At 33.8% G+C, this 15,645-nt stretch overlaps 9 protein-coding genes across 9 annotated transcripts; 4 read left to right on the top strand and 5 right to left on the bottom strand.

Annotated features, from left to right (window-relative positions):
* Positions 1–282: 282 nt before the first annotated feature.
* cubi_00267 (uncharacterized protein) lies at positions 283–2,559 on the top strand (the record flags this gene model as incomplete). Its single annotated transcript, XM_029017281.1, has 1 exon — positions 283–2,559. One exon carries the CDS (start codon positions 283–285, stop codon positions 2,557–2,559), a length of 2,277 nt encoding a protein of 758 aa, XP_028875860.1.
* A 218-nt stretch (positions 2,560–2,777) lies between these two features.
* Positions 2,778–3,827, bottom strand: cubi_00266 (conjugation stage-specific protein; the record flags this gene model as incomplete). The annotated part of the gene is made up of 1 exon (XM_029017280.1): positions 2,778–3,827. The coding sequence occupies one exon, from the start codon at positions 3,825–3,827 to the stop codon at positions 2,778–2,780; it is 1,050 nt and encodes a 349-aa protein (XP_028875859.1).
* A 300-nt stretch (positions 3,828–4,127) lies between these two features.
* cubi_00265 (methionine aminopeptidase) lies at positions 4,128–5,354 on the bottom strand (the record flags this gene model as incomplete). The annotated part of the gene is made up of 1 exon (XM_029017279.1): positions 4,128–5,354. The coding sequence occupies one exon, from the start codon at positions 5,352–5,354 to the stop codon at positions 4,128–4,130; it is 1,227 nt and encodes a 408-aa protein (XP_028875858.1).
* A 167-nt stretch (positions 5,355–5,521) lies between these two features.
* cubi_00264 (LSM domain-containing protein) lies at positions 5,522–5,884 on the top strand (the record flags this gene model as incomplete). The annotated part of the gene is made up of 2 exons (XM_029017278.1): positions 5,522–5,530; positions 5,600–5,884. The coding sequence occupies 2 exons, from the start codon at positions 5,522–5,524 to the stop codon at positions 5,882–5,884; spliced, it is 294 nt and encodes a 97-aa protein (XP_028875857.1).
* Positions 5,885–6,002: 118 nt separating this feature from the next.
* cubi_00263 (hussy-3 like methyltransferase) lies at positions 6,003–6,925 on the bottom strand (the record flags this gene model as incomplete). Its single annotated transcript, XM_029017277.1, has 2 exons — positions 6,003–6,833; positions 6,890–6,925. 2 exons carry the CDS (start codon positions 6,923–6,925, stop codon positions 6,003–6,005), a joined length of 867 nt encoding a protein of 288 aa, XP_028875856.1.
* A 282-nt stretch (positions 6,926–7,207) lies between these two features.
* On the top strand, positions 7,208–8,716 carry cubi_00262 (ankyrin-related protein; the record flags this gene model as incomplete). Its single annotated transcript, XM_029017276.1, has 1 exon — positions 7,208–8,716. One exon carries the CDS (start codon positions 7,208–7,210, stop codon positions 8,714–8,716), a length of 1,509 nt encoding a protein of 502 aa, XP_028875855.1.
* Positions 8,717–8,782: 66 nt separating this feature from the next.
* Positions 8,783–12,831, bottom strand: cubi_00261 (uncharacterized protein; the record flags this gene model as incomplete). The annotated part of the gene is made up of 4 exons (XM_029017275.1): positions 8,783–9,136; positions 9,186–9,309; positions 9,634–10,165; positions 10,245–12,831. The coding sequence occupies 4 exons, from the start codon at positions 12,829–12,831 to the stop codon at positions 8,783–8,785; spliced, it is 3,597 nt and encodes a 1,198-aa protein (XP_028875854.1).
* Positions 12,832–13,185: 354 nt separating this feature from the next.
* On the top strand, positions 13,186–13,616 carry cubi_00260 (uncharacterized protein; the record flags this gene model as incomplete). Its single annotated transcript, XM_029017274.1, has 2 exons — positions 13,186–13,468; positions 13,543–13,616. The coding sequence occupies 2 exons, from the start codon at positions 13,186–13,188 to the stop codon at positions 13,614–13,616; spliced, it is 357 nt and encodes a 118-aa protein (XP_028875853.1).
* Positions 13,617–13,725: 109 nt separating this feature from the next.
* Positions 13,726–15,004, bottom strand: cubi_00259 (protein kinase; the record flags this gene model as incomplete). The annotated part of the gene is made up of 2 exons (XM_029017273.1): positions 13,726–14,883; positions 14,933–15,004. 2 exons carry the CDS (start codon positions 15,002–15,004, stop codon positions 13,726–13,728), a joined length of 1,230 nt encoding a protein of 409 aa, XP_028875852.1.
* Positions 15,005–15,645: the final 641 nt, after the last annotated feature.

Below are 15,645 nucleotides of genomic sequence, written 5' to 3'. Positions count from 1 at the left end.
AAAAAATTAAAGGAAAACAAGCAAAAATAAAGTGGGGAACTGCTTGTTAATATTTGCTTGTTGAAAAAAGGCATATAGATGAATATAACATTTTAATATCAACAAATATTTGAATGATGAACAACCAAATTTAACGCTATAAGAGGTTGAAGAATAAACATTCTTTTAATTCTTATATAAATAACTTACGTTTTACCATTTTAAATTAAAGCTTTAGAGTTAGTTATTTCACGCATATTATTGATTGTGGATTTATAACAATAATATTTGAAAATTATTATAATGGAAAAAAATGAATTATTTATTCTAGATGACCCATTTAACCTTGAGTTAAATCTCAAGAGATCAAATATGGAAATGGAATCAGAAAACTATTCAAATAATGAGAATGGTGGGAAAAAAACTTGTATAGATAACGAAAAACCGAAGAAAGGATTTGGGTGGGAAATTCGTGTATATAATGAGGAAAAAAAGAAAAATCAAACTTTTCATATTTCCGAAGAAGTGGGTAAGAAATTTAACTACTTTAAAATATTGGGTGAGAGAAGTTCTTTGGAAGATGACTTAGAGTTTAAAATGAATTTTGAAACTGCAAAGATTATCTTTCAGGATAGTGGTCATAATTGCAATGGGATATTTAGAAAGCTTACACAAGATAATTTAGAAACAGTGCTAATTACCCTAGATTACATGGGATTTCTTCCAATGGTTGGCTTAGATAATAAAGAACAAGACAGTGATGAAGTTGATGTTGATTTATTTTGGTCAATGTTAGCGAGGAAATTGAGTTGTTTTGATTGGTTTGGAAGTGAAACCTCAATTGCCAGTATGAAAATGAGGCAAAAAGTGCTGAACCTATCATTAAAGCTACAGAATGGGTTTAAACTCCTTCTTGAATTAGTGCAGTATCACCAAATGAGAGATGTAGTGATTTCAATTGAAGGAGGAAGAGTTATTAGAGAGATGTTCAAACAAAAGAGTGAAATTTATAGCATACGGATAATCAATACAATCTGTGAGTCTCTTGGAGCCCAGTGGTCACCTGAAATTTCCAAAGTTGAGGATTTCCTTAAAGGAGTCACAGAAGAAAATAATATATTCGATGCTATTTCACAAGTTTGGCAGCCAACCCTTTGGTACATTAGTGAACGTAAAACTATTAACCAATTTGCACAGAGTTCTCCACACGTGATTACGGGAGAAATAAGTGGTTTTCCTATTGAACTTGAACTTTATGCAGACCAGGATAGTGAGGGCTCTACAACCACTGTAAATTTTGCAATGGAAACTCTTCCTCCAAGTCCCGATGCCTCCATAACTAGTGTGACATCATTGGGTATCTTTGCATATCCAAAAACTCGTTGTACAGGCTTTTTCAATTGTTTTGCAGCTAGAGCCAAATTTTACTTTGAAAAAACTTTTCTTGGGGAAGCTACTTTTGACTTATCTTCGGACGGTATCAAGGCATTTTGCCCAGTAATATCAGGTGGCCCTAATAAAACTGGGTTGCTAGTAACATGCAGGATAGATGAGTTTGTGGAGCAAAACAAGGAGGACTTACAAAAAGCTTTAATGGAAAATCAACCAAGTTTTAGAAGCACTGAAAGCTTGAGAGTTTTGCAACCTTCAGTTTATAATGGCACATCACTTGACCAAATTACCATCAGTAATTTGGATGTGGATATAAAAATCCGGTTCTTTCCTTTGAGAACTCTAACCCTATACTTGCTTTACAAAAGAAGTCTAGAAGTAGACACAAAGTTTATAACTAGATTTTCCTTTTCGCTTCAACAAGATGTAGCTGAATGGCTCGGGACTTATTTCACCTGTGTTTGGATACAAATTTCGAAGCAAAAAGACTCTCTCTTTACAAATAAATATAAATCCGTTCTCTCCTTATCATCCAAATCTTTGAAAGGTCGGAAAGGTTCGGATTCTGGTTCAAGCATAAAGTTTTCAGAAAACAATACTCCGAACCCTTCAACCAGATATTCATCATCTACATCCTCTTCTGGATCGCTTGATTTCCTTTCATTTATTGAAAGTGAAAGACCTTCAAATGGTGAAAGTTCTCAAAGTAATTTATTGAGAGCAGGATCTAGGAATTCAAATGTTCAGACTGTTGACCTCATAAGTGAGCTTAACCAAGAATCTGAGTTGAAGAACACCCCATTTTCTTCATGTTTTTCGGATACCCTTTCTAATTCATATTCCAAGATTGGAATAAATAATTGCTATATTGACCCAGTTTCTCCAGGAATTTCTCCTTTTCCTCTTATCAATGCTTGGTTCAAGGGGGTTGGAAAGCCAAGCGATAGCTGGTGCATTCACAATATACTTTCGGAAATACTCTCAGATGATTTGATCACTAGGCATTTTACAGACGTACTAACACTAATACAAACTTGTGAATCTTGGGTTGATGCAGAATCTCTAGCAAATATCAGACAACAGTTTATTCATTTTATGAATAACAACAAACTAGATTCTATTGGTGCGTTGTTGTTTGATTGGATTCGTCACATCCCAAAATCCCAAATTCTCGAGCTAAAAGAGTAAAAGACTAATATTGCTAATGATATATTATTTTTTTATTAAATGAAATAAGACAAAGACAACATTTTCTTTGACTAATTATTGCTTTTTGGTTTTGTTTTAAACAAAAATGAATCAACTTTAATTACTGTAATTTTATCATCTTAGATTAAAAATAAATTTATTAATAAAGTTCTAGTAATATCAGATCTAGAAATATGTTTTGAAAGTTTAATTTGAAATTAAGATAAGTCTAATACTAGATCCATGGCTCTTTCGTCCACAGTGATGTTTACCCCTCCAGAACCATGAGTATCTAACCCACTTTGTGCTGTCTCCGAGCGAGCAATTCCTCTGCTTAAAGTGTTTAATTTTTCTTGTAAAATTTCAAAAGCAAGTTCCACAATACTTTCAACAGGTAGAGCTCCTGTAGATTCGACCAAGAAATGAAATCTATCGGGCTTAGTGTCGACTCTAATTAGAGCAGGATTGATATAACCATAATTCTTAGTTAAATTTACACACTCATTACAAAAAATACATGACTTTGAACTAACAACTTCTAGGTCAGGAAGCTCCTCAGTCTTTGTCTTAGTAGAATAGGAAGAGTTTTTGCTTAGGGCATATTCATTTTTTGAAGCAGTACCTCCTAGAGCAAAAACATCTTTAGGGCAGCAGCTAACAATTTCCTTACGTTGTTTCAAAGTTAAATTGGTAGAAAGTGAATAGTTTATTCTTACATCTGCCTCATTCGTAAATGTGGCGACTGAGACTGGAATCCATTTAGCGTGAAATTTTCCTATGCCTTTACAAGCCGTCATTCTCATTGCAATCCTCTGTCCCGGGCCAAGCTTAGCTATTAGAATACCGTTGTTCGTCCCATCTACAGAGTCTTCCTTTTTTGGGACAGGCATTGGAATCGAAGTAGAAGTTGAAACCGGTTGTATATCGTAGTGAGTTACATTCCTTATACTACCACCCTCACATGTTACATCCAATAAGTATTCAACAGAGCATTTATTGCAACGTTCTTGACATTCACATCTATCCTTAAAGTTGAAATCTCGAATATTTGTGCTGTCTAAAGGAATTAGTCCCATTCTATGAACAATAAACTCATCGTGTAAAACTGATGTGTTATCTATCATCGTAACAAGATCGATTGCAAGAGTTGGAATCTCTGCCAAAATTATTCTTCTTAAAGTATTTGCCATACTCAAATCTGTATTAGAAAGAGTGAACCTTATAGAGTTTGGAGTCAACTCTGTAATCTCCGCTTTTGGAGATCTCATTCCCTTCCCCAACATCATCCCAAAAGCAGAAATCACAAATGGAATTAATTATCAAGGTATTGACTCTCCTAATACCAGCTCAATTTGAATTTTGGTTGAATTATATTTAATAATCTTATTTTATTTTAGTTCCTGCCGAAATTTATATTGACAAAATACTTAAATTTTCCCGGTACCTTTATTTACCGGCAAAACTTTTTTACTACACATGAATTATTAGATTATTGCAGTTCTAAAAAAAATTACAAATCATCAAAGTTAATATTATTCAAAAAAAGTGTTTAGATCAACTAGAGATAATTAATATTCTATTTCAGATAAGATTTCAAGTTTGGGAGAACTCTCCGTTCTTTTAGTTAGAACTTCAACTCCAGTTTCAGTAACTAACAATGTATGCTCAAATTGAGCAGATCTTTCTCCATCTAATGTTGTTGATGTCCAGTCATCTGGCCAAGTTATATCTTCAAATCTACCTGCATTAATCATGGGTTCAATAGTAAATACATGGCCAGGTTTCATTGTTCCAACAGCCTTATTATTTTTATAATGAGGAACATTAGGAGCACAATGAAATAGAGTTCCAACCCCATGCCCACAATAAGTTTTGACGACGGAAAAGCCATGCTTGTCACAAATTGACTGAATTAAATTGCCTATTTCTCTGTACATAGTCCCAGGCTTGCAAATCTTGATGCTTTCTTCCAAGCATTGATATGCAATTTTCATTAATTTCATTGATTTTTTGTCAACTTTCCCGACCGGAAAGGTTTCATTTAGATCTCCATGTACTCCTTTATAATATACAGAAATATCAACGTTTACAATATCTCCTTCTTCTAATGGTCTGAAATCAGGTATCCCATGGCATATCACCTCATTAACAGAAGTACAGCATGATTTTGGGAACTCCCAGTAATTCAGTGGAGAAGGATAGGCATTTCTAGAAATTATAAAATTATGTACAGCCTCATCAATAGCTTCAGTTGTTACTCCAGGCTTTATCATGGAAGCGGCAATATCAAGAGCTTCTCTTCCAATTTTGCAACACTCCCTTAGAAGTTCAATTTCTTCAGGAGTTGCTGCAATAATACTTGAACTCTTTTTTCTTTTCAATTCGGAAAATGGCCTACCTTCTTTGTCATCTGCATAATCTGGCTTCAAAATATGGTCTGGAACTTTTCGTCTGCTGCTTATTGGGTAAGGTCTTAATGGGCCTGTAAAGCCATTAAAGCCCATAAATTTCGAAATATGTGGACAATTGACCCACGTTCTAGGATCATCAAGTATTACGTTATTTTTAACCAAATCAGACGAAACTTTGGTCAGCTCTTTACCACTTCCTCCTAATTGATGTTTTAGTTTATGAATGGCCCAGTTTTCTTTAAAACAGGCTTGGGAACAAAAATAAGATGTTTTTAGTCCTAACTTTTTGCATTGAGGACATGATAGTTTTGATTGTATTTTGGAGCCACAGCCTTCACATGAAATGGTCTTAGTATCATTTAAATCGTCTATACCGTCTGCCATTTTACAGATATTACTGGTTTTAAAGTTTCCAAATTGGCTTAAATAATTTATTTTTGTAAGATCTCACGACACGCGCGCCATATTAAAGCTTGACAAATCAGTCACATTTTGGTATTCAAGTTAAAAAAAAAGAAATAATCAATTCACAAACACTGAAGCTGCTTCCTATGTCTGGGGTAAGTTTAAATTTAACCTAATTTACTAAAAACCATATTTATTATCTAATAAAACTTGATATGTTTTAGCTTGTTGCTGTGAACCCCAAGCCATTTCTTTCTAGCCTTATTAATAAGGTTGCAATAATTCGTTTAAAATGGGGGAACATGAGATATAAAGGCACATTGGTTTCATTTGATGAGTATATGAACTTTCTCTTGAATGATTGTGAAGAATGGATAGATGGCACCAAGAAAGGAACTTTGGGGAAAGTATTTATAAGGTGCAACAACGTATTGTATATAAGTAGAGCTGAAGAGACAAAAGAAGAAACTAAAGCTGATTTACAAAAAGATGAGGAAATGATAGAGTAGCTCTTTTAATCGAATATATATAATTGTAAAGTAATCTAATTTTCTAGTAATATTTTACGGCAAAAAGACTAGTTTCGAACTTTATCTCAAATATTGTCAAATTTATATTCCAAAATAGTTAAAACCCACTCCTTCTCTTTCTTCCAGTATATTTGGAGTCCGGTCGAACTTCAAAACCTTTAAGTCTCTGAATATTCTTCTTTTCTAAAATCCACTCCTTCGACTTTACCCTATGTTCTCTTTTATTACCCCTTTTCCTTGTCTTTAATTTGTCTTTTGATCTTCCTAAATTACTCACCGAATTCATTTCTTCATCATTTTCTTCTGTAAGGCCTTGTGGAAGAGTTTGAGGTACTGAGGAATAAAACCCTGCCCATAAACACAAATAGTATTTTTTTGCCTTTGAAGAGTTAGGGAAATCAACTACTAATCCTCCTCCAAACCCTGACTTTAAGGCAGCTGATGTTATCATCTCTACCTGTGAAGGGGAATCTGGGTAAAATTGGAATACTGCTCTTGAACCTCTATTTAATGAGTTAAAAAGCCATTTAAAAAAAACTAGAAGTCTTTTATAAGGTTCATGTGATTTTTTATCGGCATTACAGAGCCACTGTAAAACGGAAATACTTATTGCTCCATCAAAAACACCAGGTCTGAATCTTAAAAGTTCACCCATATCAGCAAGTAAAGCATCGCCAGTAGACTCTGAATCATCATCATATATATCCAATACATTTAGCATACCAATACTTATATCTATTCCAACCCAAATGTGATTGTGATCCTCCAGAACTGAACCACTAATTCCGGTTCCACACCCAATATCCAAAATCATACAAGGATGTTGAGGTAGCAAAAGTAGCTCAATCGCTCTCTCCGTTAACTTGGTTTGAATGTCGATAATTCGGCTACTTTTAGAGTACTTTATAGCTTCTGATTCATTGTAGTACTAAACAAGTTTTTCGTTAATTAATTTCATAAAGAAATATAGAAATTAAGACTTACCAATTCTGGTGGAGCTTGAGTTTCAGGGCGAGTCATTGTTTTATTACTAAAACAATTCAATGAGAAAGGAGTTAATTTTATATAGGTTTATCTCTTTCAAATAGTTATGCCTTGCTTTATCAATTTTTAATTTATTTTTTATGTCAATTATACATTTGACACGAAAAAAAAAAGGCCCGCAAATTGAAAAGAAAAGAGGGTAATAGTAAATTCTGACAACACTAAGTTTAAAAATCGAATATTATTGCAAAAATTAATTTTTCTCCAGCAATTAGGCAATTTATTTATAAGTTTTTGATTTAGTTAAATATTATTGAAATGAATTGCGTAAAGCAAGAAGAGAACTCTAGTTTAGGAGATGCATATGGTAATATTACACGCCTATTCAGTACCGTCACAAATGGAACAACAGTAGAGGCAATCAAATATATTGTGGCCTTAGTCGGGAACTCTAAAGAAAAAATGGGCATTGAAGAACATCTACTAGGTTATAAGGATGGTAATGGAAGAAATGTTTGCCATTTTGTCTGTTCTGCAAAGAGAAACGACACTTTAAGGGCCATTATTAAGCTTGCCCCTGGAATAGTTAATAGCCTTGATAATAGTAATGAAAACCCGCTTTTCTTATCTGTGAGGGCTCAAGATATTGAATCAGTTACGACATTACTAGAAGCTGGAATCGAAATTACTAGAAGAAATTCAAGTGGTTGTAACGTACTACATTATGCATGTCAGGTTGCAGACATCAACTTAGTAAAACTTATTATTTCTAATCTAGAGAGCAAGGGTCCGTCTGAAATTGATTCATTCATCAATACATGTAGTGAAGAGTTTGGGACTCCTCTTCAATGGGCATGTATGACTAATAATAAAGAACTAATTAGTTATCTTTTAAGTAATAAAGCAAATCCAAATAAGGCACCATTAAATAGGTCAATTCCTTCTCCTCTTATGATAACTATTGGTATAGGGAATACCGAGCTTACAGAATTGCTATTGAAATCTGGAGCTCTTTTAGATCAAGCAAAGGATTCTGAAGGGTACACACCAATTTTTGGTGCAGTTGAAAAGAACGATATTAACCTATTGTTACTAATCATTGAATACATGAAGTTACAGTCATGTGACGCTTCAAGTCAAATTATTAAAGGAGACTCTGTTTATTCCTACGCAGTAAACAACCGCTGCTCTGAGGAAATTATGGGAATTTTGAAAAGTCACGCATTAGATGGTATAAAAATTGAAAATCCTCAGCAAAATGAACGAGGGCAATCCATTCAAGCCGAATCTATTGAATCTATTGAATCAAATGAATACTCTCCAATATTCGATGAACAAAAATCTCCAGATTCTGAGGTTCCTCTAGAAATAATAATTGAACAGGATCTGGAGGACAAAAACAATTACAATGAAGAAAATGCTGAACAAATTAAAATAGAAGCAAATTTTCTTTTTAAAGAAGGTAAATTTAACGAATCTATCGCTATTTATTCAAACGCTCTGAATCATTTAAAGATGAAAAAGAATGATTTATCTGAAAAGTCCATCACACTCAAATCAAGTATACTTTCCAATAGATGTCTTTCTTATATTAAAATAGGAGATTTTTCTAAAGCATTATTTGATGCTAAGTCATGTATTTATATAAACCCAAAGTGGAGCAAAGGTTACTACAGATGTTCACAAGTTTACCATATGATGGGTGATATTGCAAATCAAGCTTGTTATCTATGGGATGCGATTACAAATGAGAATTCAAATAGCACATTAAAGCAGGAATATTTGGATTTATTTTCTCAAATAATGAAAAAACACAGAAAAAACTAACAGCGATAAAAAAAAAATTAATTTAACTTATTACTATAAACATACTTTTTATATCTCTCATATATCTTAATTTCCCTTTTGGAACTTTATCGACTTTATATCATTCCATCGCTTAATATACCATTCACGGCCTACATTAGGATAATAATCCAAAGTATTCTCAACAATCTCCTTAGCACTTGAAGAATACGAATTATAAATACTATTTGATTTTGTGAGCCACAAATCAGGCGTGGTATACTGTTTTTCAGGTGTATAAAATAATTGTTTCCTACCTTGAGGCTTATTTGTGAACTGTCTCTGCTTTGCAAGCATATGGAAATGCTTTATATCTGTTCCTATGCTTTCTAAAATACTATTTATTCTTTTTTCGTTTGCTTGGATTTTTTGAAACAAAACTGAGGATTTTGCTACAATTTTCTATAATAAAATAATTTTCAAATTTAAATCCATTCATTATTGAACTTACAGAGTTCTTTGCTGGATCTAAATAACTAACTGCACACAACTTCGATTTGTTTGCATTTCTTTCAGGAGGTGGAATTTCTGACTTCTCAAATAAATCATCATAACCCCAATATGTATCATCATTTCTGGAGAGATTATTATTATCAAAGAATAATTAACGCATTTTTAACTCACTCCAATTTATCAATTATCTCATATATACTTGATGACTCCATCTTTCAAGAATTATTCATATATTTTTTTTTTTCTGCAAATTATCAGTCATTTTTGTTTTAATGTCACAAAGCATGCGTCACGTCTTGATCTCACACCAAAAAAAATTTCAAGGGAAGTTGTTTATAATGAAAAAAAGTCAATTGAGCTATTGAAATATACCATTCTTTGTTTATTAATTCAAAATAAAATACGTGATTATAATATCTTGTTATTATTAGTGTAACTTTTTCTACGTTGTATTATTAATACAAATAAGCTTTCTCATATCATACCCATCCTCATCAGTATAATACGAGGGAATTGTTTGATGTACATAATACCCAAGTTTTGTGTAAAACTTGACTGCCTTTTCATTAGAAGGTCTTACAAACAAGTCAATAAAATGGCAATTCAACCGCGTGGAGATGTCTTCCAAGAACTTCATAAGCTTTGTTGCAACACCTGAGTTTCTGTATTGTTGTGAAACTGAAAGGGCAGTCACATGGCCGTGCCACTGGTCGCCCTCTCCTTCAACTTTGGAAACAAGATAACCTACTATTGACTGGTCAGGCGCTTCACATACAAAGCAAAGCTCTGGCCAAGTTGATAGATAATCCCCATAATAATTTATGTTATATGTTTCTGTAAAACTATCCAAATTCACCCTGTTAACTCTGAAAATGTCAGATAGTCTCATAGGACGATAAACTAGAGCTGTCTCGTGTGGCATATTGGAGGCAAATATAATAACTACGCAGTTTAACCTCGAGGGAAATAATAAATACACTAATATAATTTTAAAATTCTAAAATTAAACAAAAATTTATAAGCTTAAAAAATCTATTAGCGCTAAATGATTAATTACCTTTTGAATTCAAATCATCGGTATGATAATAATGAGGAGCAACCTCAAGCAGCCACTCCATCTTTATTTCAGTAAGATTTCTCATATACTCCTTTGTGGTAAGCACGAGTTCAGTGTAAGTAACGGCAACAGGCTTTGAGTTAAACAATGTTGAAGAAGGATGAATGTCAACTACATGGCGCCATTTTATTGTAGTGTAGTTCCCGCCTTTATTAATACGTGCTGATTGTGAGAAGAATCCAGCTGTAATCGCTTTCCTAATTGATTCTAGTTCATTAGGGTTGCTTGAAATTTGAATATCTAATTTTTCGCTTAAAAGAGAATCTATCTGAGTCTTGATATCACGAGCCTTTTTGAGGCTTTTTACTTGGAGGAAATTATCGTAACACCAATATCCGGAAAAATCATTGCTTTGCCATTGATTGTATACATTGAGCAGTGTTAAAAGATCTCCCCCATGTACGGTAAAGGCTTTTCTAATACCGTCCGCCTGTTTAACTTTGTCTTTTGGTCGAATAAAAATTGTATTTCCAACGGAAAGCATAGATACTATTGTAGTTGCTTCGTTAACAACGCTGTACTTTTGAGATGCTAAGACCATCTTGCTATGCATAGGGTCAAGAGGTAATTCAGCCATGGTTTTTCCGACCTTCGTTAGTTCTCCCCTATCGTCAAGCGCACCCAATGAATATAAAAGTTCTAATGCCCGAATTAATGTCTCAGGAGGTGGAGGATCCATGAAATCAAAATTTAATAGATCGTCAATGCCGAGCGATTTAATTAGCAAAACTGCACTACCTAAATTACATCGTTGAATTTCAGGAACATTTGATACTTCCATTTCCGTCATAAAACTGAATTTAGTATAAAGTCTGAAGCATTTTCCTGGGCGAACTCTTCCTGCTCTTCCTGATCTCTGGTTTGCAGCAGCCTGGCTACAAGGAACAGTAATTAAACTTTCTAGACCTGTCTTTGGGTTATATGAATTTTGCTTACAGAACCCACAATCAACTACAAACCCTATGTTATCTACTGTTAATGCTGTTTCTGCAATATTAGTAGCAAGTACAACCTTTCTGAACCCGTAAGGTGTTGTTTGAAAAATCTTTGCTTGTTGTTCGGATGGTAGTGAGGAGTATATTGGAAGAATAATTAGCTCAGGAGTATTCGGGTCTTTATTCACTAGTCTAGTTTCGAGCAATGCTTGTGTTTCTTCAATTTCTTGTTGCCCGGGTAAAAAACAAAGAATATCACCTCCAATAGGAATTATCTTTTTTGAGTTCTTATTTTCATCAGATCTTTTAATTTGGGAAAAGTGAATTTGCAGAACTGTGACAACGGTCCCATCTATAAAATTGGCTTCAGGAGATTTAGTATAATATATATTCACTGGAAAACGTCTTCCTGGTATGTATATTATGGGGGCATTATCAAAGTACTCGCTAAATTTGTTCGCCTCCAATGTTGCGGATGATATGATTAATTTAAAAGGGTTTTTATTATTTTCACCATAGTTTTTTATTTTGTCACTTTTTTCGTCATCATTGTTATTTAGATACATTTCTGAATTCCTGAATCTAGAAACGTCCTTTACTAATCCAAACAAAATATCTGTGTGAAGGCTTCTTTCATGTGCTTCATCAATTAATATGCATGAGTAATTTTTTAAATCTGGTTCTGAGAGAAACTCTCTCAGTAAAATCCCATCTGTCATATATTTAACTACAGTTTCTTCGCTTGTGCAGTCTTCAAATCTTATTGAATATCCAACCATACTTCCAAGCTTAGACCCCATTTCTTTAGCTACCCTTGCAGCCACGCTCATTGCTGCTACTCTTCTTGGCTGTGTGCATGCAATTATTCCATTTTTGGAATACCCTGCTTCGAACAAGTATTGGGGTATTTGAGTTGTTTTTCCAGAACCAGTTTCTCCTACAACTATCAATACTGGATGCTCTTCTAGTGATTTAATTATTTGTTCTTTATATTTCATAACAGGTAAAGAGTTTCTAACATCATTAATCAATTCAATATCCTGGCTTTCTATAATCATGTTTTTTAATGAATCTTCGGAGTTAATTTCAGTGGCAGTTGTTTCCAATAATTCAAAATCGATCAAAGAGCCATCTGAGAGAATTAGTGAGTTGATATTTTTTTCATGGTCTATTATTTTTTCACTTAGAACTTTATTAGCTAAAGAAATATCTCCAGAACGTGCTTGGTTTGACTCCCATAGATCGTGGTCCGACCTATTAAGCTTTCTACGTTTATCTAACCTATCTTGAGGTTTAATTATTACAGAGCTTAGTCTCTTATGCAAATCTTCGTCGTAACTATCCGGCATAACATATGTTTCAATTAATGACCCGTCGATATCCCTCTCTTCGACCATCCGGCCAGCCTCGGCTAATATCTTCTGTTCTGCCCTCAATTCTTTCCTCTTTTTTTCATTCACTTCTTTTCCAATCGAAGCATATAGTAGCTCTTTACTCTTTAATACTCGTTCTGCCAACTCAAGTTGACGTTTCTCACGATCAGCCAGATACTGGCGTCGTCTAAGCTCTCTTTCTCGATCTAAATCGCTCATATTCAAAATAAATGGATTTCTATTAGGGCAGAATTCATAACTGTTCAAATAATCAAAAGTAACAACTTTCTACAAGTCAATAACCATTCAAATTTTACAGCAACCGCTTAAAATTTTAGGATCTTGCCCAAAGCGGTAACTTTAGCAACAAGTATTAATAATTTAAGTTAACAATCTTTTTTCTAATCTTGAGAATAATGCGTATGAAAATCTCAAACTCCTGAAGAAATACTGACCAAAAATACATTAATTTGATTTATTCATATTTTAACAAGATCTACTAATCAATCATTCGCAATAACACAGTTTCATGCTTACAAATATTACAAGTTAACTATCTGTATAACATCTAAAATGTCCAGAATCAAAATTAATAAGCTAAGAATGATAGGGTATTGGAATTGGTTGTGTGGCGATGATCTTTGTAGTATTTGCAGTGAATCATTCGAGCTAACATGTCCCCAATGTTTGAGGCCAGGAGACTCATGTCCACCCGCATTTGGCGAATGTGGCCACTCTTTCCACCTTCACTGTATACATGAATGGCTTTCACGTGCAAGAAATGACTCTGGAATGTGCCCAATGTGCAGAAGAGAATTTAAATTTCAATCTAACCCCAATATCCTGCAGAACACAGGTAAATAATTGGTGATTTTAGTATTAAATAGCTCTTTCAACAAGATCGGTCCTCGATACAGGAGGGTGGTCTAGGGGTTATGACGCTTGCCTCACACGCAAGAGGTCACGGGTTCGATTCCCGTTCTTCCTATTTTAGCTTTGGTTAGCGCCGGGGGAGCCTTTGCAGCTTAAGCTGTGAGAGGAGAGGCAAAAATCAGAATGATGGTTTAGAGAATCTTAGGGAAGTGCCTAAACAATTTACGGCTAGAGTTCCTGTTATTCACTGTCACTCTCGGACGACGAGAGTGAGATACGATTGTTCGTGTTTTTCGAAGTGTTTTCATGGTCGAAAATTTGATCTGAAAATTCGTCCAGCCAAGTATCGCGCGGGCCTTCATACTCCTTTCTTTCTGTCTCAAATTTTAGCCTCATAACTACGCTAGAATCATTCAAAGCATTTAATTTATCTAGTTCTTCCGTTTTGTACTTTTCATATGACTTTGCAACCTGAATTAGGCACAAATCTTTTAATGATGGTGGAAAACTAGGATATTCTTGTTCACTTGTCAGTTTGTCAAAATCAATATCTTTGAAAAATATGTGTTTCTTTATCTCTTGAATTGTCGCTCTCTGAGTAGGTTCCTGTTTAAGTAAAGACTCTACTAATTGTCTAGCATCTTCGGGAAAATCGGGAGGGAACCTTAGACCGTTTTGGAGGACTCTGCAAAAAACAAGAAATTCACTGGGTGCATTAAATGGAGGGTATCCACAAATTACTTGAAACACGGTACAGCCAAAGCTCCACAGATCAACTGCCTTTGTTGGTGGCTTATTCCGTATAGTTTCTGGTGCCATGAACTGTGGTGTTCCAACAAAATATTTAAATTCTCTTCTCCCTCTATTCATCTTGAATCTGCAACTACATGATGAATTACAATTTTTGGAATCGCAAAAAATGTCGTCTAAATGAATTGAAGATCCAAAATCTGCCAGTTTAAGTTGTTGATTTTCCATTAGCAAACAGTTTTCTGCTTTAATGTCGCGATGAATTATGTTTAAATTATGTATATGTTCGATTGCAATCAACAATTGAGCCAAATAGTAAATTGCTTGTTTTAATGGTTTTATTCCAATAGGAAGAATTCTTTGCCATAGTTCTCCACCAGTACACAGTTCATAAATTAAGTAAACATTATCTTCATTAGCAAATGAATCTAACAATTTAATCACATTTCTCGAAGAAGAATTACTTAATAAAGTACATATTTTCTTTTCATTCAATATTTCGTCCTCTTTTCTCAATGCTCTTAATTGAGACTTAATTGCAACTTTAATCGCAACATGTGTATTATTGACTACATTAAAGGCACGAAAAACTTGAGTGAAGTTACCAGTACCTATTAATTCATATAACTCAAAATCATCTAGTTTAACCTAAGAATCGATCTAAAGTTCATATAACTGCATAAAAACATATCCTTACCTTTAATGTCTCATTTTCTTTCTTTTCAGAGTTTGTTGTATTAATGAGATTTTTCAAGAACCCTCGCTTCATGACGGTTGACACTAAATCTTAAATTGCGAAAGATCACTCTCGAAAAAAAACATTAGAAGCCTCCTTGCATTTTTCTATTTGCCTCATGTATTATGCTAACTCAGCTCATATACTCCCCACAATTACCGCTCTAATTTAGCTGTAATTCTTTAAATAAATCTTGAAAACTAATCAAAACAAATATATCATGAAAAAAACATCTCTTTTATAGTTTAACGTAGCAAAACTAATGGGGTTCACATCATTATACATCACTAATTAATTTCTCATGTGTTTACCTCACGTGATTTTCATTATGTTATTAAATTATGATATATGATCAGAGCATTTAGATTATTCATTTTTACTCTTTTTGGCGGCGCAACTACCCAAAAATTTTTATTTGGATTTAGTACCTAATGCAACTTTTTTAGGCGGTATCTAAAAATTACGTATTCACCTTAGTGGCAATATTAATTCGCGAAAATAGACTATAGTTGGCAATCCTTGTTGTTGAAATTAAGCAAATACATTATTTGGTTGTCCAAAAGCACATCCATTCCACTTGAAACATCGCCCTTTTTACTATATGAACTTTTAAATGAAATAATATAATTAATTTGTCCAACATTACACAAAGTATATTTTGTAGTAAAAATTGG

Source organism: Cryptosporidium ubiquitum (assembly GCF_001865345.1).
Source record: "Cryptosporidium ubiquitum isolate 39726 chromosome Unknown contig_11, whole genome shotgun sequence".
Lineage (NCBI taxonomy): Eukaryota > Apicomplexa > Conoidasida > Eucoccidiorida > Cryptosporidiidae > Cryptosporidium > Cryptosporidium ubiquitum.
The sequence above is the reverse complement of the archived record's forward strand: the minus strand, read 5'-3'. Positions and strand labels throughout refer to the sequence as shown.